The sequence below is a fragment of the Vicia villosa genome, unplaced genomic scaffold (genome assembly GCF_029867415.1).
Source record: "Vicia villosa cultivar HV-30 ecotype Madison, WI unplaced genomic scaffold, Vvil1.0 ctg.000044F_1_1, whole genome shotgun sequence".
In the NCBI taxonomy this organism is placed as follows: domain Eukaryota; kingdom Viridiplantae; phylum Streptophyta; class Magnoliopsida; order Fabales; family Fabaceae; genus Vicia; species Vicia villosa.
This window is the reverse complement of record NW_026704976.1, coordinates 738,078-759,169: the sequence shown is the minus strand read 5'-3', so window position 1 is coordinate 759,169 and position 21,092 is coordinate 738,078. Positions and strand designations below refer to the sequence as shown.

The 21,092-nt window shown below is 33.5% G+C and overlaps 2 protein-coding genes across 2 annotated transcripts; one reads left to right on the top strand and one right to left on the bottom strand.

The window, feature by feature from the left end:
* The first annotated feature begins 8,296 nt into the window (after nt 1-8,296).
* Nucleotides 8,297-12,446, top strand: LOC131622807 (uncharacterized). The gene is made up of 5 exons (XM_058893839.1): nt 8,297-8,455; nt 9,746-11,090; nt 11,419-11,676; nt 11,783-11,938; nt 12,024-12,446. Exons 2-5 carry the CDS (start codon nt 9,753-9,755, stop codon nt 12,141-12,143), a joined length of 1,872 nt encoding a protein of 623 aa, XP_058749822.1. The 5' UTR covers nt 8,297-8,455; nt 9,746-9,752; the 3' UTR covers nt 12,144-12,446.
* Nucleotides 12,447-12,555: 109 nt separating this feature from the next.
* Nucleotides 12,556-19,225, bottom strand: LOC131622805 (lysine-specific demethylase JMJ28-like). Its single transcript, XM_058893838.1, has 12 exons — nt 18,352-19,225; nt 18,098-18,216; nt 16,950-17,055; nt 16,725-16,857; nt 16,570-16,633; nt 15,754-16,483; nt 15,219-15,542; nt 14,066-14,539; nt 13,913-13,985; nt 13,732-13,817; nt 13,362-13,481; nt 12,556-13,249 (listed from the first exon to the last, which is right to left on the bottom strand). The coding sequence occupies exons 1-12, from the start codon at nt 18,898-18,900 to the stop codon at nt 13,169-13,171; spliced, it is 2,859 nt and encodes a 952-aa protein (XP_058749821.1). The 5' UTR covers nt 18,901-19,225; the 3' UTR covers nt 12,556-13,168.
* Between the last annotated feature and the right edge of the window lie 1,867 nt (nt 19,226-21,092).

Here is a 21,092-nt window from a genome sequence, read left to right as displayed (position 1 = left end):
TTTAATTTTGACCATTACTTCGAAGATAGTTCAGAGATAATCAAGACAATGATTTAGTTCTGATACTTAGTTTCGAGCATCCTCATGAATAGTTCAAAAGACTTAGATCTAATTCAGTTACTACGAACGGTGCTGACATGATCAATCTCCGATAAACTTTCTCTCAAGACCTGGATGGCATCTTTAAGCCCATCTCCGACAAAGGTCCCTACTTCAGCTAGGGCAAATTTCTTGGTATTCTAGTGTTCAATCATCTTCCACCTTCAGATACCGACTGGCATACAAACCACTCTACATCTTCAGGTTTAAGATAATTGAACAGGGGCAGCTGTCATACCCCAAAATTTGCCCATACATTTTTTTTCTATTCCAATTCAAGTGGATGCACACTCTCCTAAGCAATAAGGGCTAAATTGATTTTTTGCAAATGGGCCCGATACCTTTGGATCCAATCTTGTTCCACAAGTTACCAATGGGATCTATATCCAATACCACAAATTACTGATGATTATTTGTTTTTATATAAAATTCTATTCATTAAAAAAAAATCAATTTAATCAAAAACTTTGAAGAAAATGCATGAAGAAAATATGGAGTAAACTTGGAAATTCTTCAATGGGCCTATGTTTCCTTGACTCAAATATATCTCTAATATTGCCAAAGAATTCTAAAGCCCATTTGCATGCTTTGTTGTCATTTATTTTATTTTTTTTATTGTTGGATTAATTCAATTTAGTTCAATTTTAATTAAAATAAAATTAATATTCGTGGGCTTAGATTCAAATGACATTTGATATCCAAAACAAGCTGCAGACCGTGTGAAGCATACAAACCTTGGTCAAAATTGGCAATTTTCATGAGATTGGAAAATCAAATCTCTCCAAGATAAATTCAAATTGATTCCTTCCAATTCTATTGACCTAATTTATCCCATTATATATTCACAACAATACACTGGAAATAGGGGACGAATTTTGGATGGAGACAGAGACTTTGTGCAAAGAAAAATCATGAACAAGGAGCAAATGGTGAATCGATTGGCAGGTGGTTTCAGACCAAATAAAAGAGCTCAATCGTTTCCTTGGCATTCACTGAGCGTAAACATATTGTCACCTTCGATCAAAGGCCCCAAAAACGTGAATATGCGCTCATGCCGAACCGGGAAAGTTTGAATTTCGATCTCGTGCATATACGCATTGTAATCCGGTTTTAATTGCATATTCACAACCGTGGTGATGTTTGGAAGAGGTCTGCATGATTTAATTGTATTTTTAGTGCAGGTATACGGATTCTCCATGGCTAGGGTTCGAAGGTCCAAGAATGGGGTTTTTCAATGGAAGCAAAATTACCTTAAATCGATGGCACCATCACGTTTAAGGGATGATTTCTAATCGATCCATGTACTTGGTTTGAATTTACGACTTGGTTTACTGTGTTTTTGATTTTCGCAGGGCTGTAGCGACACGAGGAACCGTGGGTAGAAGTCTGAGTTTTAGCAATCGAAGAAGAAGAAGGAGAACGACGCGCGTTTGTGTTTGAATCGTTCACTTTCGCTTATTAACGTATGCGTGGTTTAGATGAACATGAAACGAAGCGTAGCGCAGGTGGCGAAGGGAACGTATTCGCAAGTCACCAGACCTGGGTTCGGTTCCCAGGTTGTGTTATTATTTTTCCAAATTGTTTGATGCAGATCCAGCGTGGCCATTTAACTTGCGCCTACGATACACCTCCGATTATCAACCACCAGATCACCACTAGCAGCAGATCCAATGGCCCTCAACATGCAGGCGCAGCATGCATCTTCAGACGCCAACCTCACCGGAACCCAAGCTGAGTTCCCTTTGTTATTTTAATTAAATAATTTGTTTTCTTTTATGTAAATGTTTTGTTAATATTATTTCTTCTAAATTGTTTTTTTAATACTTCTTTAAATTTCCTTTTTATTAAATCATCTATTTTCAGTAATCTTTATTTCATAATTTATTAATTAATTTAATTTGATTATTAATACTATTTTTATGATTAAATGTTTAAATTAATCGTTTAATTGTTTAATTATCCTATTGATCGATAAAAAATACATATTAGGGTTAGAGAATATAATCGAAACCCTATTTTTATCGATTTAATTAATTAGGTTAAAAACCAATAATTAATTAATCCGATTTTATTTATTCTATTAATCATGGTTAACTTGGGCCTTGATGAAGGTTTGTGAGGTTTGTCTTTAGTTCATTCATGCACTAAAAATCTTTTCTTGTGCAGTTTTTCAGGGTTAATCAGTCAAAGTCCTCCTGACTACGCGCCACGCCTCTTCCGAAGCTAAGTCTCAATTTTTATTTTATTATTTAAATTTCATTCGCATTATAAAATGATGATTAGGGTAAAAGCCTCGAAAGTCAATGGACTCTTTTGCACTCACGTCCTTTATTTATTTTTGCCTATTTTTTAGGGTTGACTTCGAGGCTACTTCCGACTACAAACCATATCAGATCAAATCAAAAGGTCAATGCTTAAGGCTCAAGGCAAACTTTTGCCCATCAACCTTCATCAATCGAAACTAAGTTTCTTTTACCTTTTTCTTTTATTGTTATTGTTATTAATTAGGGTTAACCCTAATTATCATTTGAATCGATAATGCACTCACCCTCTTTTGTTTGCCATTTTTCTTTCTTTCAGGGTTTGTCAAATGCCAAAGCTACGTCATTGGTAACCCTAAATCTCTTCTATTTTTTATTATTACTTATGTCAAACCCTATTAAGGGATCCGCTGGTTTCATTTTCCCCTTCCCCATACTATTGTTATTACTTTATAACTGCGTGGTTAGTAATCCTAGGGAGTGATAAACCATGAACTGAACGTAGAATCACTAATTTTACAAGATAAATATCTGAATTAACCACGTGTTTGTTGCACCCACGCACACTTTTAGGGTAACCTCTCTGTTGCCTGTTGCCTTGTTGCCTTGTGTTTTTTTTGCAGAATAGCCAGTCCCTCGAATACGAGGATACCTCAGCCATGTTGCCTCGATACAAATAAAAGTCATAAGTCCCTAAAATGATGCTGCCTTCGATACACTGATATGACTTCGACCCTCGAAAGTTGCCTACGGAAAAGGCTGAGGTATCTTCTGGTTGCCTACGAAAAAGGCTATTCTGATCATTCCCTTTAGACTACCTGCCTCTCTATGGCATGGGTCAGTCTTTGGGCGAATGATAATTCGATGACCCTTCTACCTCCAAACGAAAGGCTTCCTGCCCTCTTATGGCAAGGACTAACCCTTTCATTCTGAAAGGCTAAAAAGAGACCTATCATCTGAGTTTAAGGTAATTGCCCCTAATTGCCTTGCAATGCTCAATTTTCATATTCTTTCTTACAATTCTTCAAAAAACTGGCTACGCTCATTTACGAGCTAAAGTCCATTTTTTCTTTCATCTGCTTTTTCTAAAGACAAACGAGCAAGCAAAGCAATTAAGAGCCCATGGTAAACCATGGATGCAAAGGGTGCCTTACACCTTCCCTTTGCATAAATTACCCCCCGAACTTAGATTTCTTTAAAAAGGTTTTTTTCTGTTTCTTTTTGCCTTTCCAATTGGATAAAATAAAAGTCGGTGGCGACTCTTGCTATTCGCAACATTTCAAATAAAGTCAGTTCACCGTATTACACAGTGGATAGAATTAGGGTTGTTTAATTGGTAAACTCTAGATAAAAAGGTATCTTTACACCATCTAAAATGTGTAAGAGATGGACATCTTAGATTCTGAAGTAGAGTTTGAATTTTTTCTCTAATAGGGATATTAGTTCCAACAAAATGTTGAAGGATAGAGAGACACAGTGTATAAACCGCATCTTCTACACCTGTGGTGGCAATACCACTTGATCCAATTCCAGAAGCTTTGGACTAAACCATTTTCTTATGGTGAAGAATATCTTCTCTCTGACTTTCAGTGAGATAATGATCCCACCAGCCTCTTAATTAACCAACAAATCCAGTTGATATGAAGGAGGTAATATCTCTGTCGGAAATTTCGTGATGTTTACAAACAATCGAATACATAATTATTCTATGTATTGTATCCAGGATTTGCTTGTCATTTAATCCATCAATATTCCATTCAAAAATGGCTTTTCCAGAATACGAATTTTGGAAGGGTTCAGGTTCCTCAAAAAAGTAAATCTTGAGGAGAGGGACGCTTATAATAATATTTTTCTAAGGGTTTAGAGTTATAAACAATGTTTATTTCACTTGTATTTTGATTACTAATGTTTAAGTCAGCAAACATATTTGCTAAATCATTAATGTCTTCTTCATTGGAAGAGTCTTGATTAGACATAATAGTTAAATGTAAATCTTTAAGCTTTTTCTCAAGAATACGGGCAAACTCATTACCGTTGATTACCATTTTAAATCCTTCTATAGGAATAAGAGGTTGAATTATAGGAACATCTGAAATATTAGATGTAGAAGCTTGTTCCTAAGGTTTAGGCTTATTAATGAGGTCAATAATAATTTTTTGACGAGCTATTTGTTTGTTTAAAAGGTCTTTTATGGATAAAAGTTCTTTTTCTAGAGAAATAAATTGTTCTTCTAAACAAACAAGGTAGGCATTAGTATATTGTTGGATCTAATTATGGAATTTAACTCCTTAAGAGTAATCTGATTTTGTTCAACCCTTTGTAATTGAAGGGTAAGATAAGGTGTAGCTTCTGTATGAGAACCCAAACTTATTGTCTATTCTGGGGGAAAAGGAGATTCCATTTTTTCTCCTTGGATATTTTCCCAAGGCTTTTGTAGGACTAACAGTTCGTCTTGTTTCATGAAAACCAATTCTTATTTTTGTTTACTTATAAAGTAACTAATGAACCATTTGACAAAAGGAATGAAATCTTGGTTCATAGACATTTGAGTATAGAACTCATCTTAAAACTTGCTAACACATGAGCCGGAAAAGTTTTAAAAAACCATTCTCTAAATTGGGTGTATCTTTCATGCTGAAACTCATCATTGACAAAGTTTCTTAGATTACTACCTGGAGAATAATCTAACATTATAACGGGAAGTCCATATCTAAGGGAGTAGGTGATTCTAATCTAGGAGGATTTGGTTTTTGATATATACCATGGGGAATTTTATTTCGCTAAGTCTTATATTTTCAACGACTTCTATTTCTTCTCTTAATTGAGAAGTTGAGGGTCTAGCTAATTGACTAGGAGCAGAGTAAAATTCATTTATAGAATTCCGCGTCTTCCAGACATAGATCTAGGTATTCTAATAATTCTTTTAGAGCTAAAGTTTATCTCTAAATCTCTTTCACTAGACTGAATTATTTGATCAACATCCTTATTAAGGATAGGTTCTGGTTCAATGGCTTGAGGAAGGTTCCAAGTTTCTGGAAAATTAATTTCATCCCATTTTAGCAACCTATTAGTTGCAACATTAGATGTTAGCAAATTAGTTTGAACTAAAGTAGTAGTTCTTGGAAAGGATATTTGTTTAGCTTTAGGGTTTAAAGTGGTAAGAACTTTGTAATAAACCCTAAAACATATAGCCATAATTTCACTACCATGTTTGAAATTGTAACCATTGGTATAAATGGTTAATTGGAGAGCAATAATAAATTTTTATCAAACATGGATAAAATTATATTGGAAAAGACATCAAAATAAACTGGTCTATGACACAGACTTGTCTCAGTTAAAGCAGCTAAAGATTGTTTAAAATCTTTACATCTACCATCTCTGATATATCCCAGGATGCTAGTATTTAATCCTAGCAAAGTCAAAGGTTTAACAGCAACTTGTATTAAATCAACATGGATATAATTATAATTTTTAAAAGGAAGTAAATTCTTTTTTATTAAAAGTTTGATTGTCTGAGTACTTTCAGAAATTTGAATAGTTTGTTCTAAACTTTTTACAGCAAAACGAGATAATATATCTATTTTGCCAAATTTATAAATTTGATTTGAAGGTACTGATGGAATTGTCCATTTATTAAGTTTATTCAATTTTTTTGGATATTCCATAAGTTCTTCATGTTTAATCAAATTATTTTGATGATTATTAGCTACTTCAGGTAAAACTAAGTAGGTAAATATAACTTATGATCTTAGTACAAATATATCTATACAACAACTGATAAGTCATCTTTGCAAACAAAATGTTGTTTAACTATCAACCCTAAGGGATGGAAGGATCTCTCCTAAATCAAAGATGTCCAATATTTTTTAGCAAAAAATTTTTCTTTTTCAAAATCATCTTGACACTCCCTTCTATGGGAAAACGATGAAAATAAGAAAACACTAAAAAACATCTTTAATTTTGAAAAAACCTATATAACTTGTTGCCAAGATATAAATATACTAATATCAAGAGAAGAACCTACATACTTAGTTTCTTCTAAGTTATCTAACCTTCTACAACAAAAATTTTAGCCACTAATTGTCATCTACAAATAGTTAGATTAAAAAATATACCCTAATTTTATAATCAGGTGAAGATACCAGAAATGTAATACAGCGGAATAAAGATCGGATATATATATATATATATATATATATATATATATATATATATATATATATATATATATATATATATATATATATATACACACACAAATTCATGCAGTCATCAAAGAGACACGTTGTTACCGACTTAAAAAAAGAGACACGTTGGGTAGCTTTCGTGACAAGGTACCAAAGTGTGGCTATGAATTGTTCTTATTTTTGCACCTATTAATTGATTTTTAGAAACATAAAGCTTATTGTTACCCAAAAAAAAAAGAGCAGCAAAGCAATAATAGCACACCGAAAAGTATTCATCCAGTTTTAAAAGGGATGCTATGCATTGACTCATGTTTGTACAAATGCTATTCAAAACAAAAAGCTTAAGCTTTCATGTTTATTTCAAGGAGTTTAATTATTATGAATAGTTTGGGTAAATTTTTTTATATTATTAATATATTACCATTATTTATAAATATAATTTTATAAATGATTATGGTAAATGTTAATATTTCTAATGACATATTTCAAGGAGTTTAATTTTCATGTGAGTTGAATTATTTAGAGGGTAAATTATGTGAGTTCGTTTTTGATTCATCTAAAATTTATTTTTAAAACAATTAGATATGTATTTTTTCTATCATGCTTGTCTTCAAATATAAAATCTCATAAAGTAAAATACAATTTTAAGGTGTTTATATTTAAAAATTCAATCAATTGTATTTGATCTCAAGTTATAACTTATAAAATTTGGTTTCTAGTATAAATTGCTTAGTTTAACTTGTAAAAATGTTAAAGGTTATGATTTGTAAAGATAATAAACTAAATTTATCAAAATATAAAGCTATTTTTTAAAGATTAATTACTATGTAGTGTCAATTTAAAATTCTTTAAATCGTCAGTGCATCATAACCATTCACAAATATTATTTTATAATTAATTAAAATAAAAGTTAAAATTTAATAAATATTTAGCAATCACGATTCACCGACGGTGTAAAAATACTTTATAATATCGGTTCATACCAATTAAATTCTTTTTTTTTTCTAAATAGAAAATAAGGTTTAAAAATTAATCAAATTCTACTTTTTTTTTAGTATTCAATATTTTGTAGATCAAATTAAAATGTTGTAATTCTAAAAAAAATCAAATTAGACAGAAAATTATTACACTTTTAATTATTTATTTTAAAAATTCATTTCAAAAATATAATACACATATTCTTTTATTTATAAACTTGAAAATTTGTACAAGTTGTAATATTACCCTAGGGTCTATCTTATCAAATGTAATTTTTCATTTAAATTAATAAAATATAATTGAAATTTACTAATAAAAATCATAAAATTTACACTATAATAAAGATTATAAACCCGTATACACAATGCTGAATTCAAATTTAAAAGAAAACATCCAATTTAATGAATTTAAAGAGATTCGGTCTAAAATTTTATGTATCAAGACATTAAAAACTTAAAGAGTTTAAAATCAAAAGACCTATACGTATACTCGCTCTAGAAAAATCGTCCATCTCAAATATAATATAAGATATTTTTCTCATTCACACATTCAAACTACTCAATTAAAATATTCTGCTCCACCTTATCGTGAATTCATTCTATTAAATGAAAACTCAAATCTATTCGATCTCCACCTATTTCTAGTTCTAATAAGAACAATTTATTTGACCATAGTTATTTTTGTTTAAAAATATATTGTAATTTAGTGACACAAAAAAATAGTGATATTTTAAAAAAGATGAATTTCTTGGACCTTAGGGTTTCTTACATGATGATTGATGACCGCCTCTAGAACATAATAACATCTTTTCACATTCACATTATTCATACATACATAAATCCACAACAATCGCACAAAACTGAGGCTCGCCTACTTCGTCGCTTCTTCCATTTCTTCACCAAACTAGCATGTTGTCTTTCTTCCAAGGTTCTCTCTTCTCTCTCTTTTGATTTCATTTTCCCTTTGCATTTTGCGGTAATAACCATCATCATTCTATTCGATTTCTTTTCATTTCTTGCTTTCATTGCGGTTGCTTCGTTTATTTCATCAACCTATGCGAAAAAAAATAGTCTTTTCTTTCTGGGGTTGAGTTTTAGTTTGATGTGAGAAAAAAATGCATCATGGGTTAATTGAATACTACTGTGAATCGTTGAATTTTCTGTTTAGAATGATGAAATTGTTCTCTTTGATTCTGACCTATTTTCTTGCGTGATGTTTTAATTGGTTATCTTCTCTTTACATTGGAGAGGTATAGATCTGAATTGTTCTACAAAAAAGTGATATTGAAACAACATTCATTACTTTTGTAGCTGAAATATCTGACTTCATTAAGTTTCCCCAAATGGGTGGTGTAGATTCCAGGAAATGAGGAACTAGTAGTTGGGGTATTTTGTACTCTGTATTAACTTAGTTTTCAAGCCATTGTTTTAAAGAACTTAGTTTTCAACCTCTTGATGCTGTTTGGAAGATTGGGTATTTAGTTTACTCGTCTAGTATTTAGTTAGGGTGTGTGGTTGAGAAAATAGCTAAGTAAAGTGCTTATTGAATAAGTTATTATCCTATCAATGGCTCAATGCTCATATAAAAGTTATTCTTACAATTGAAGAGGAAAGATATTGGAAAATAGACTTAGGTGGTTTGAGAATGTAGAAAGAAGACCTGTAAGATTATATGATAAGGAGAGTAAATCAGATGGAGATGAGTCAATAAGTTAGAGGTATAAGAAGACATAGAAAAATTATAAGAGAATTTATTAAGAAAGATCTCGAGATTAACGATTTCAGATTTGGATAGAAGCATGGTCTAGGATAGAACATTATGACAGAAATTGATCCATGTAGCCGACCTCACTTAGTGGGATAAGGCTTGGTTGTCGTTGTTGTTGAATATCGGGGAGCTTATTGAAATAAGCTGTGAAACAACTTATGTAGATGTTATAAGCTATTTTCATTAATTTTTTCAAACACTTACATTTACATGTGTTTATGGCATAAGACAAACAGTAAAAACAAATAAGCTTCTACCAAATGCACCCTTTACACTCATCGACGTTTTATGCTTTTTTGTGGTTCTGGCTTATGAGTGAAGAGAAGCCGATGTAACTAGCATTTCCATAGTAATGGCTTGTTTACCATATTTACGGTCTTAATTATTGGAAATATATCTGAACTATGTTCTTATAACATTCTTGTCATTGACATGATTATTCATTTGCAGATTTTTGATGCTTAGAAAAATAAAGGGAGCGGCCCAATCTGTTCATAGAATAAATAGAGGCAGATACGTGAAAGTGAGTAGAAATGGGCCAATTGCCTCGGTTGGACCAAATACTCACCACTGCCGATTCTACATGCATTATAAGTTTCATAGTGCAGCACGTACTTCATTTTGGTGGCTTGCGACAAGGGAAAGCTTTAACAAATGCTGTAATTTTAGAAACTTTTCTGTAACTTCAGCAAGTAATGAAGTCACGCATCATTCTCAGATTGCTTGGAAAAGGCTGTACAGAAAGTACTGTTCCAGTGGCGATAGTACATTTTCTCCCACCATAAATATGATTGCTCAAGCGGTGAGCTTGTCTTTGACTCGCTCTTATTTGCTGGTTCCTGGTATTTTCGCATTTGCATGTGGAGAGCTTGCATTGTCTCAACGAAGATGGGGAGATACAGAACGTTACCCGTCACATGATGCATTGTATATGCGTGCACGAGATGGGTATAATTACATGTTTACATTTACATTTATGATAGTTGAAGGTGTTGTTTTATTAGTGAGGGCTCTATATCTAGCTGTGTTATTCTCTCCGAGCATTGTGATGGGACCGTTTGCAGATTATTTTGGGCCAAATTTTAGGAAACTGTGGCTCCATGTTGTTCTTCGAACACTAGAAAGAGCAGGTCCTGCTTTCATAAAATGGGGTCAATGGGCAGCTACGCGTCCTGATCTTTTTCCTCGTGATCTATGCACCAAGCTTTCCGAACTTCATAGTAAAGCTCCTGAGCATAGTTTCAGCTACACAAAGAAAACCATCGAAAAAGCATTTAACCGAAAAATTTCCGAAATTTTTGAAAATTTTGAAGAGGTTCCTGTTGCATCTGGAAGCATTGCTCAAGTGCACCGTGCTACATTAAAATATCGGTATCCTGGTAAACAAGCAAAACCACTGGTGGTTGCCGTAAAGGTTAGACATCCTGGTGTGGGAGAGTCGATCAGAAGGGATTTTGCTATTATCAATACGGCGGCAAAAATTTCCATGTTCATTCCAGCTCTGAAGTGGTTAAGATTAGATGAGAGTGTACAACAGTTTGCGGTTTTCATGATGTCACAAGTTGACCTTGCTAGGGAAGCCGCCCATTTAAACCGCTTCATTTATAATTTCCGCAGCTGGAAGGATGTTTCTTTCCCTAAGCCTGTCTATCCACTTGTCCACCCTGCTGTTTTGGTAGAAACATATGAAAAGGGAGAAAGTGTCTCACATTACGTTGATGATTTTCAAGGACATGAACATTTTAAATCTGCTCTTGCTCACATCGGGACTCATGCACTTTTGAAGATGCTTCTGGTAAAATATATTTCTTTTGCAAATTTTGATGCCATTGTTATCTTGTGGTTTTGGATAGTCATTTTGGGCATTGTTTATTTATTATGTGCCATAAAAGGGGAATTGTTATAGATCAGTGTAATCCTAGATCAGTGTTTTAAAACTCGGACCGGTCATCGATTTGGTCGAGGAAATAGGTCAATGGATTACTTGTCGGACCAGTAATCCAAAAGAAGCATATTTCATTTCCTAATCTTTAATATGAAGTAAAAGCAGCATAGTTCCCATAGCAGTTTCAAATATGGAACATCATAAACTTTTAGCCTAACCATACAATGTCTTCTTCCAGGTGGACAACTTCATTCATGCAGATATGCATCCTGGAAATATCCTTGTTCGAGGAAAGTCTAGCAAACGACTTTTCAAATCAAAGCCTCATGTAATTTTCCTAGATGTAGGCATGACTGCTGAGCTCTCTGGTAGTGATAGGGTAAACCTACTCGAATTTTTCAAATCTGTTGCCCGCCGGGATGGCCGCACTGCTGCAGAATGCGCACTCAGTCTATCAAAGAAACAAAATTGCCCCAATCCAAAGGCTTTTATCGAGGTAATTGTTTTTCCAACTTGCTTTATCAATTACATGTGCTCATGGACTCCTTGACTATGAATCTTGCACTATTTCATTCATTATTATTACCTTTGTTTTCTAACAGGAAGTGGAAGAGTCGTTTAATTTTTGGGGCACCCCTGAAGGTGACATAGTTCACCCTGCCGAGTGCATGGAGCAATTACTCGAGAAAGTTAGGCGTCATAGGGTTAATATCGATGGTAATGTGTGTACTGTCATGGTGACAACCTTGGTTCTTGAGGTAACTATTTTTCTTCTGTTTGCCTTTGTATTATTTCTATTTGCTGATGTGATTCACCTAATATTTGTGATTATAAAACTTGTAGGGTTGGCAGCGAAAGCTTGATCCCGGGTACGACGTGATGCAGACACTTCAGACTTTGCTGCTAAGAGCTGATTGGGCAAAGGACCTTTCTTACACAATTGATGGACTTATGGCCCCTTGAACAGAGGAGGCTTTTTCTTTGTTTGAGGCTCTTGAGAAACAATTTTGACAACATAACCCCCAAAACATCTCAATGTTCTAAGGGCTCCCTCAAGATTGCCAATTATTTCTGTTTTTTTTTTTTAAATCCATTCTTTGAAAAATCTATCCCCTGTATTTTTTTTCTTTAATTTTCAACTGTAATTTTGTGAGAATCAAAGTTTACGAGAAAAATCAAAGTAGAAAGAATAAAGTGATGAACCACGAAAGGAATTGTGATCATGTTTATGTTACTTACAATGTATGATAACAAATTTAACTAGTATATCAACCATATTCCATACGATTCCAATCATTGTTCGAAACTTGTTAGAATTTAAAGTAAATATCGTATTGATTTAACGATGATCAATATTCAGACGATTTATCACCAGAATAATCTCAGCTGTAATGGTTAATGAACATAAACCCTCAAGCTGCATTCCCATTGATTAATCAAACAATTGTTGTGTGTATAAACCCTCAAGCATTCCCATTGATTAATCAACCAGAAGAAGGAATTTTCGCATACAAAATAAGATATTTGTTACTTCAAAAAGTGTCTAACTTGTATTTTCAAGATAAAATTTAGAGCACTGTTAAACAAATCTCCTTAGGGCACTGATTAGTATAAGATACTTCAGGGTTTATAAAGCATGTGCACATATTGTTTTGTAGATTGTTATTCTTGCACTCAGGACCTTGTAGTTGCATTCCCATTTCAAAAAACAGAGCAACTGAACTGATCACTTCAAAATTGAACAGTTGGAAAAACATTATAGACCATGAAGTTATTTATTTCAAAATTCATGTAAGGTACAAATGTCACCACAATCTAAAAAAAAAAAAAGAATCTGAAACTAATCAACCGAAGCACCTAAAGTAAAAAAGAAGAAAACAATTTAAGTACCTTGCTAGATCTTAACCATACTCGATTCTAAATCTAAAAAAAAATTAAATAAATACATACATAGTCTGCAGGTATCTAAGAATATATTCTAACTAAGTTCAATCATGTTTTGGATTGGAAGTGAGCTCATGTATTTCTTTTATAGCCGTCTCCACACTATTAAGAGCCATTTTCCTCGCCTGTTTTCATGAACATAACACAAACGAAGAAGATTTTTTTGTTAATTCATGCCTGCATCTGAAAGAAGAATGTAGAAAATGAAAATTAATAATACATTGATATGTAGTTTACCTCCAGCATGTCTACTTTTGCTATATGGTCTTCAGGAAGCAAATGAATCTCATCAGTCAATTGGATACATTCTGCAACATTCTCAGGAGACAGAAATTCCAATACCACATGAACACAACACTGCAGGTCAAAAATCAAATGCTTGTCATGTATCCATACAATTTGAGAAAAAGTGATTTACTACCTAAATCAAACTTGAGATAATAACATCTTGCTTTCTAAATTGACTATAAGTGTAAAACTTTGAAGTATATAAACCACGTTTAGAAAGAATGAAATTCAAGAAAAATTGAGATATTTTTTCTGTCTAAAATGCCTAGAAAGGACAGATCAGATAAGAAAGTGTTTAATAATTTAGTTTAGAAGAGACCTTAGAATTCCTAATCTGGTATGGACATCCGGCGGGAACGATAACAGCTTCTCCAACATGTTGCTCAAAGGTCCACGGTTCGATATCTGGAAACGATGAAGGATAAGTCAACAAATATATATATTAGAGGCATATGATAGATGATACAGAAATATAGATTATGAATTTATGATATACTTACTGAATTCCTCCTTCAGTCTCATTTTGTGAGTAGTGTCCAGAAAGATGCTCTGATCTAGAATTGGCTGAACCATCTGCAAAATAAGAGAGATAAAACCAATTATTATCAATTCAAATAGGATCATGTTAAGGAATTGTCTTATTTGTAACTTGCCTTCTTGCCGTGATGTTCACTGGCACAAGAAAATTCATCAGCATGTCTTTTGAGATATTCTAGAAGCTTTGGTTCATCCTGTCTTCGGAAGACATCCCACTGAGCAACAGAATACATTTCAGTGCTTCGAACTGTCTTGCGGAGAGGTAAAGAGCTTTGTGTTTTCTCAGAATCTGAATCTGAATCTGAACCAGAAACACATTCTTCATTGATGGAAGCATTTTCCTCTAAACTCTGACTAGGCATTGTTTTGACTTCATTAATGCTAGATGTTCTATTGACTCTCCTGTAAAAGTCGGTTCCTTCCATGGCAATACTCTCTGTTTCTTTTTGTTCCTTGTCTTCTACGTGTTCGGAAGTATTCATTGGCGACCCCCTTTGACACAGAGTTTGATGCTTTTTCAATAGCTTAGTTACATTAGCAAGATTGTCTGGTGAGAGAGGAGCATCTGTGGTATATGCCATGATATCAACCTGGAATTACAAATCAGACATAGTAAATGACATCTGTTATCTGCATAAAACTGTATTATGAAGTGCAAATGAGGCATGGAGCAATGTTATTTAATAAGAAGCTTTTGCAATGATTCAACCATTGAATAATACATGTCGGTTTGACAAAAGATGACAATGTTTAGGAATTTCTTTTTATTTCACATACCATTTGCCGTGTAAGTTGTAACTAAATTTACAGTTGAAATATCATGTTTATGACACTGTTAAGTATGTACCACAAGGTTATTGAAACGAAAAACAATTGTAAAATATAAACAATGATAATAATATAAGATGCTGCATGACTTATTAGTTGTAATAGCTAAACTTCTCATGTTTTCACTCACACACCTCACAAGAACATGACTTTCTTGATATGCAAGGGACATACGATCATTCGAAGTGAAAAGCATTCCAACCAAGAGCATGCTTTTTACTAAAAAAAAAAAGATGAGTAGCCGAGTTATCATGACAGGATACATGCATAGAATATGATCATGGAAATTCTGTACGCAAAACAAAAATCAGAAGAAGCGTATTCTGTGATATTTGAAATAACTTTTCCATTCCAAACTACAATGAAACAAACTAAAAGTTTAGAAAACTTTTATTCCAGATATATTTAAGAAACCAAATGCAACATAGTAAGGGAACATACCACATCATATGGTTCATAAGAGAGATTTAGCACGGAACAAGCTTCCTTGTCAGCACAGCCATAAGAAATATGGACATATGGGCCTTTGTCATGTTTTGCACTCCCATCTGGCATATATGCCGCTAAATTCAGAAGACCGGACATGGGATTCATGTATTCTTGAAGTGGAAGAGCATCAATTACTTGAGCAAAATGATCTGGAAACTGTTTTTTGAATAGCTGGGAAGATAACCATCCATTTAATTTCAGCATCTCATGGAAATCATTTTTCTGAGGTCGACATCTAAGAGATCCAGTAAAATGCTGTTTAATGTTAATTTCCACCTGCAAGAAAGAGTTCCAAAATAATATAATTTTATCTATGGTTTTTTGGTTCAAGGGAAGCTCCATTATCATTAAAAGCATGAATAACTATAGAGTCATCAACAGCAAAGCTATTCAGTCATCAACAGCAATAACTATAGACATAAAACGTATTATTTTGAACAGATATTAGTTTATATCAATTTAGCATACGCAATTAGTTGATACTGACCTCACACCAATCCAAACAAGCTTCAAGTAAGTCCTTATTATTCTCGTATCTTGAAATGCTCTCCTCAAGATAATCACAGAACATGACCAAAGGATCCCAACTGAGGTTTTTTCTACTTCGGAGCACATTTCGGACTACTACAGGATGGCCTTTTCCCCAGTGTTTCTGGAAGTGTTCGCAATGATCTGAACTGATGGCGAAAGCTGTAGGATAAAATAAGCAATTATCATTAGAATCTTCTCTTCGAGCCGCTTCTTGTGATTGTTTATGCCTGTTAGTTTTATGATCTTTGTCACTACAAAGTGAACAACTTGAATTTTTATCCAAAATTTCAGGAACTTCATAGCTGCAAACTACTTCTTCTGCCTTCGTTTCCATTTCTTCGATCCAACTTAAAGGAAAAACACATCTCAAGTCAAGGTGGGTATTACCACAACCACCTAGTTCTGAAGGAGGACATGATACACTGTCGGTAGTGCCATTACAACCAGTCCAATCAGATAACAGTGAAGTATCAGTTACATCGTCGCTAGAAATGGTATTATCATCCGAAGGGTAACTTTCATTATCAATGCAAACGTCCATTTTATCAGGTATCTCGGTCACCAAAGAATTTATATGCTCAAAAGGGCTCCCCTGACTTAATGCCTGGCAACATCTTAAACAAAGACTGTAGGAACAACTCAGACAGCTTCTGTGAAGATTTAGAATCGACGAGTGGCAGTAATTGCTGAGACAAGTGTTCAATAAATACTTGTTAGAAAGAAGCATTATAAAATAATTTGAAATTCCATTACTGTAGCAGAAAAAAATTACCAGTTATTTTTCTCATTGCGGCCAAATTCGACTTGCTTGATGAGAATATCAGAAATATTTTTCCCTGTCAAACATAAGTCATCTAAGATAGCTGTATCTAATAAACACTTTGTTCATAAACTGTAAAATCAGAAGAGCAATAGTTACTTTACTACCTTTATTTTTCGCTTCTGTTTCTAGCTCGGTACGCTGCTCCTCACTTATTTGTTTTAGTACAGGAAGGAGCATACAGATCAAATAATGAAAATGCAATATCCTATGAACACTATTTCTGCCAGCCAAATGGTCCTGAAACAAAAAGGGATAAGATTGAAGTGTCAACAACTGCGCTAAAGAAAAATATATCCCAACAGAAAAGTATCGTTCTTTTGATATCAGACCTTACTTTCATTGTCTTTACAAAGACCTGCCCGACAATATTTACAAGTACATGTTCCTCGACAAACTGGACACGCCGTCTTAACCTCATTAGGAGTCTCGGAATACCTAATTTGTTTAAACAAAAAATTGTCAAGTGTTTCATATTTTGATCATCAGCATACAGGTACAGGTGACAGAAATCATATTGGTCAATTATCAATCAGTGTGGTAATACTACTTTGAAAAGTGGTACAAAACATAACATCCAATGAATAATCTTACATAAAGCAGATCAAAACACAATTTATTGGTATTCAAGCATCAGAATTTTCCAAAATATACTAGTCTATAATAGAAAATAGTCATTCCCAGATAGCGGCGCAAAGCGGCCAACCCCAAAAGTGGGATAGCGGGATGGCATATAGCGGGGCGACCTGCTCTATTTGATCATTTTTTGGACAAATTACATATAATAATTATAAACATATTTAATGTAAAATTAAACAAATAACTCAAATCAAAGTATTCATAAATCAAAGCACACATGACTCTTGAAGCGTATAAACGACTATGAAGGAAGGTTAAGGTTGAGTATCAACTCAAATTTGATTGAAAAACCCAAAATTATCCTTAAAACGTTGTAAACTTATGAGATAATTTTGGTTATTTAAGGGGGGAAAGGATAGTGGGCCAAAAACCGCTCCAGGCCAAGAACCGCTCTGCTCCGCTATCTCGCTATTTTCCCTATAGCAGCCGCTATAGTGTTCAACACCGGTAAGGCTCTTCCCGTAGCGGTTGGCCTCCGCTCCACTAAAGCGGGATAGCGCTGCTATTGTCTACTCTGCTATAATATGCAATATTGATGATAAAGCACCAAGTACACTCAGAGCAAAATCAAGGAAAAAATTAAACCACATATGCACAATCTATGAACCTATGAAGAACGGACACAAACACATACACCTGACACATTGATACAGGTAATAATTTGACAAAATGAAAAAGTTGAACCTAATCACAAGTGTCGGTGTCGTGCTGGTGTCCGACACAGACAAAGACACGCCTTTATCAAAGGTGTCAGTGCTCCAGAGTACGCAACAGATAATGATGCCACAGGAAATCAAATCATGCTCATAATCAGAATTAATGAACATAAACAAGTTCCAACCTTCGTTTAATGCAATCCAGGCAGAAAAACTCCTTCTGGCAGTTGGAGCACTTTATAAGATTCCCAGAATCACTACTCTGGCAACAATGACACTTCTTCCTCCCACACTTCTTCAAAACCTGAAAAAAACACAAACATACACAACAACAACAACAACAACAACAACAACAAAACATTAGTACACAACACAACAACAAAAATGCAATGTGTGATTGATCAAAAAAACACAAACAATTGCAAGAAAAAAAAAACACCTGCAAATTATCAAAAGGGACTCTCTTATCAACATTCTTGGACCTGAAGTAACGCGGCGCGACAAACGTTTTCCCATTACTCTGAAACTCCACATCACACGGAGTCGAAACAGGAGCAATTTCCATAACCCCATTAGGCAATTCCTTCCTCAATTCACCCTCACTGTAATGCAATTCAATTTCCTCATTGTTATTCCTCTTCACATTCTTCTTCTTATCAACCTCTCTCTCCAAAACCATCCTTATCAACTCCAATTGCACATCAACATGCTTCCTCTTCTTCTTCTTGTTCTTCTTTGACCTAATTTCAACGACGTCGTTTTTCTTCTTCTTCTTCTTCACCTTCACGTCGTTTGAAAGTTTCAGTGACTCCGGTACCCTCTCTTTGTTCTGACGATGCCGGCCTTGCAGATAGTGAACCTCGCATAGCTTCACGTTCTCCATCGCTCTCCGTTTGCACCGCCATTGCCGGCCGTCGGTGCGGCTGCACCGGAGATCGTCCGGCGGTAATTCCTGTTTCACCTCCTCCTTTGTTGATTTTTTCACCATGAGAAAATAATTGAATTTTCAATTTTTTTTTTCTGATGAGGAATTAGGTTTTTTTCTGGGGAAAAAGTGAAGAGGCTGCAGGAGGAACAGGAACAGAAACAGAAAAGGCAAAAGTTTTTTTTATGTTTAGGGCCAGGGGATTAGTTTATTGTGTATTTATAACGGATTTGGATCGTCTGCAACGACGTCGTTTATGAGATAGGTTTAAGTCGGATTTAGATTCGGTACAATGTATAATGCATCTGCAACGACGTTGTTTATGATAAATTTAAGTTGAATTTAGACTCGTTACAATGCATCTGCAACGACGTCGTTTATGGTAAGTTTAAGTCAGGTTTAGATTTCTACTTTTGCGTCTGCAACGAAGTCGTTTAAATGAGTTTGAATTTACTACGACGTTGTTTATAATAGAATTTTTATCTAATTTGGATTATGCGGGATTATGCGCCGACGGTGCTATAGAGGCTAATTTATGAATAGAATGAGATATTAATGTTTGATGTAATTGTAGGGAGTTAGAGAGTCTTATTTAGTCTTGAAATTCTGAATTTGGTAACAAATTTGATTCTAAATTGATTTGGACTTGTCTTTTGGTTAGTTAGATGGAGATGAATGAGATGAAATTTAATTTAATTTTACTTAAACTTTTGTTTTAGACTTTAAGTTTTTATTTTTGTTTTCTTTCTGTATTGGATTGGACTTTGGTTGCAAATTGTATGATGAATGCAAAACTCATAATGTGGATTGTTTGAACAGAGTTACTATTATTGGAGTTGAATTTTCTGACATCAAGTTAGTTATTTAAATAATGTAACTTAGTATTGAGCAATTAATTGAAGAACTGAGATATGTAACAATATGAAATTCATGATGCAGTACTAATGTATCATGTTGAGATTATATAACAAAGCAATGTAAGTTTTTATTTAGTGTCTCAAATCAATGTTATTTTATAGAACAATCTTAAATCTGATGCAAGACTATAACAGTGTCTCAATGAGTGATTTGAAGTTTTAATACATATTTGTGTATTTGTGTATTGTAAAAATACTTCTTCCATAGAGGTTAGTTGTCAAGATTCTACATTTGTTTTGGCTCTAAGACGAGTTTACAACCGAAATATAACGCGAATGTGAGAGTTGCGTTTTGTACTCTTTTTTGGTTTTGTTACAAGAATGCTTTGGTAGTGTTTCTACCGTAATTTTAATCTTAAATTTTATGAGAAATGTTTGCGCCAAAACGTGTAAAATGGTAGTGTTGAATTTGACTATTTGTAAGTTTAATAATTTGCATACAACATAGACATGAGCTTCCAAAAGTTCTTTGATGTTTTTTGAAAAATCTTTTTAAAGTTCTTAAAGCAGATTGGAGATTGCAGTTGAACTTAATTTAAGTAAAACTTAAAAGTCATTATTTTGTTATCTTTAAAGTTTTTTTCCTATTGAAATGTGACTTTTGATATAGCTGCTAAGAGGATATGTAGCTAGTATCTTATTTTATTTTTGTAGTTATAGTTTCACCTAAGGCAAGTGGGTGGGTGAGTTCAAATGTTGTAAAGTTTCACTTTTTAATTTAATAAATAAATAACTTACTATTTAGTATAGTTGTTTTTAATTATGAATCTCAACATGAGGTTAGCAAGTGGAAAAAGAGAGGAATTTTACCTAATGAACAGAAACATAATTCATTCAAAATAAAAAATTATGTGATTTTAATATTTTCTGCACAAAAGTAAATATATTGATATCTTTTTAATGAATGACAAACTCTTTGTAATAGTTATAACGCGGCTGCATGTTCAAACACAAATTCGATTTTGAACCTTGTAAAATTAAGTAGGAAAAGATTTGAGTTGTTTCATTTAAGTAAGTTGGAATCACGCATGATGCATGCAATTTTTTCAGAAGAGAGTAGAGATAAAAAAAGAAAATTATGTTTTTGATTTCGTGAGAAATTAAAGTGAAGTTTACATCAAATAAGTTATATGAGTACTTAGAAACATGAAATATATGTGATAAGAGCATTTTATTTTATAATGAAATATATGTGATAATTTAAAAAGAAAAAAAAAAAGAGAAATGTGACAGTAATTGAAGGAATCTGAGTAAGTTAATTTACTCTACGTAGTTAATGTGCATAGATTTTGCATGTTTATTTTATGAAAGTAATTAAGGAATCCGAGTAAGTTAATT

What these genes read in the sequence shown, in the direction of transcription:
- LOC131622807 (XM_058893839.1), top strand. Translation starts at nt 9,753, where the DNA reads ATGCTTAGAAAAATAAAGGGAGCGGCCCAATCTGTTCATAGAATAAAT. An exon ending in CACTTTTGAAGATGCTTCTG is followed by an intron (nt 11,091 to 11,418) that starts GTAAAATATATT and finishes GTCTTCTTCCAG; the next exon opens with GTGGACAACTTCATTCATGC. An exon ending in ATCCAAAGGCTTTTATCGAG is followed by an intron (nt 11,677 to 11,782) that starts GTAATTGTTTTT and finishes GTTTTCTAACAG; the next exon opens with GAAGTGGAAGAGTCGTTTAA.
- LOC131622805 (XM_058893838.1), bottom strand. Translation starts at nt 18,900, where the DNA reads ATGGTGAAAAAATCAACAAAGGAGGAGGTGAAACAGGAATTACCGCCG. An exon ending in CTTGTTTGGATTGGTGTGAG is followed by an intron (nt 15,543 to 15,753) that starts GTCAGTATCAAC and finishes TCTTTCTTGCAG; the next exon opens with GTGGAAATTAACATTAAACA. An exon ending in CAAAAGTAGACATGCTGGAG is followed by an intron (nt 13,250 to 13,361) that starts GTAAACTACATA and finishes TCATGAAAACAG; the next exon opens with GCGAGGAAAATGGCTCTTAA.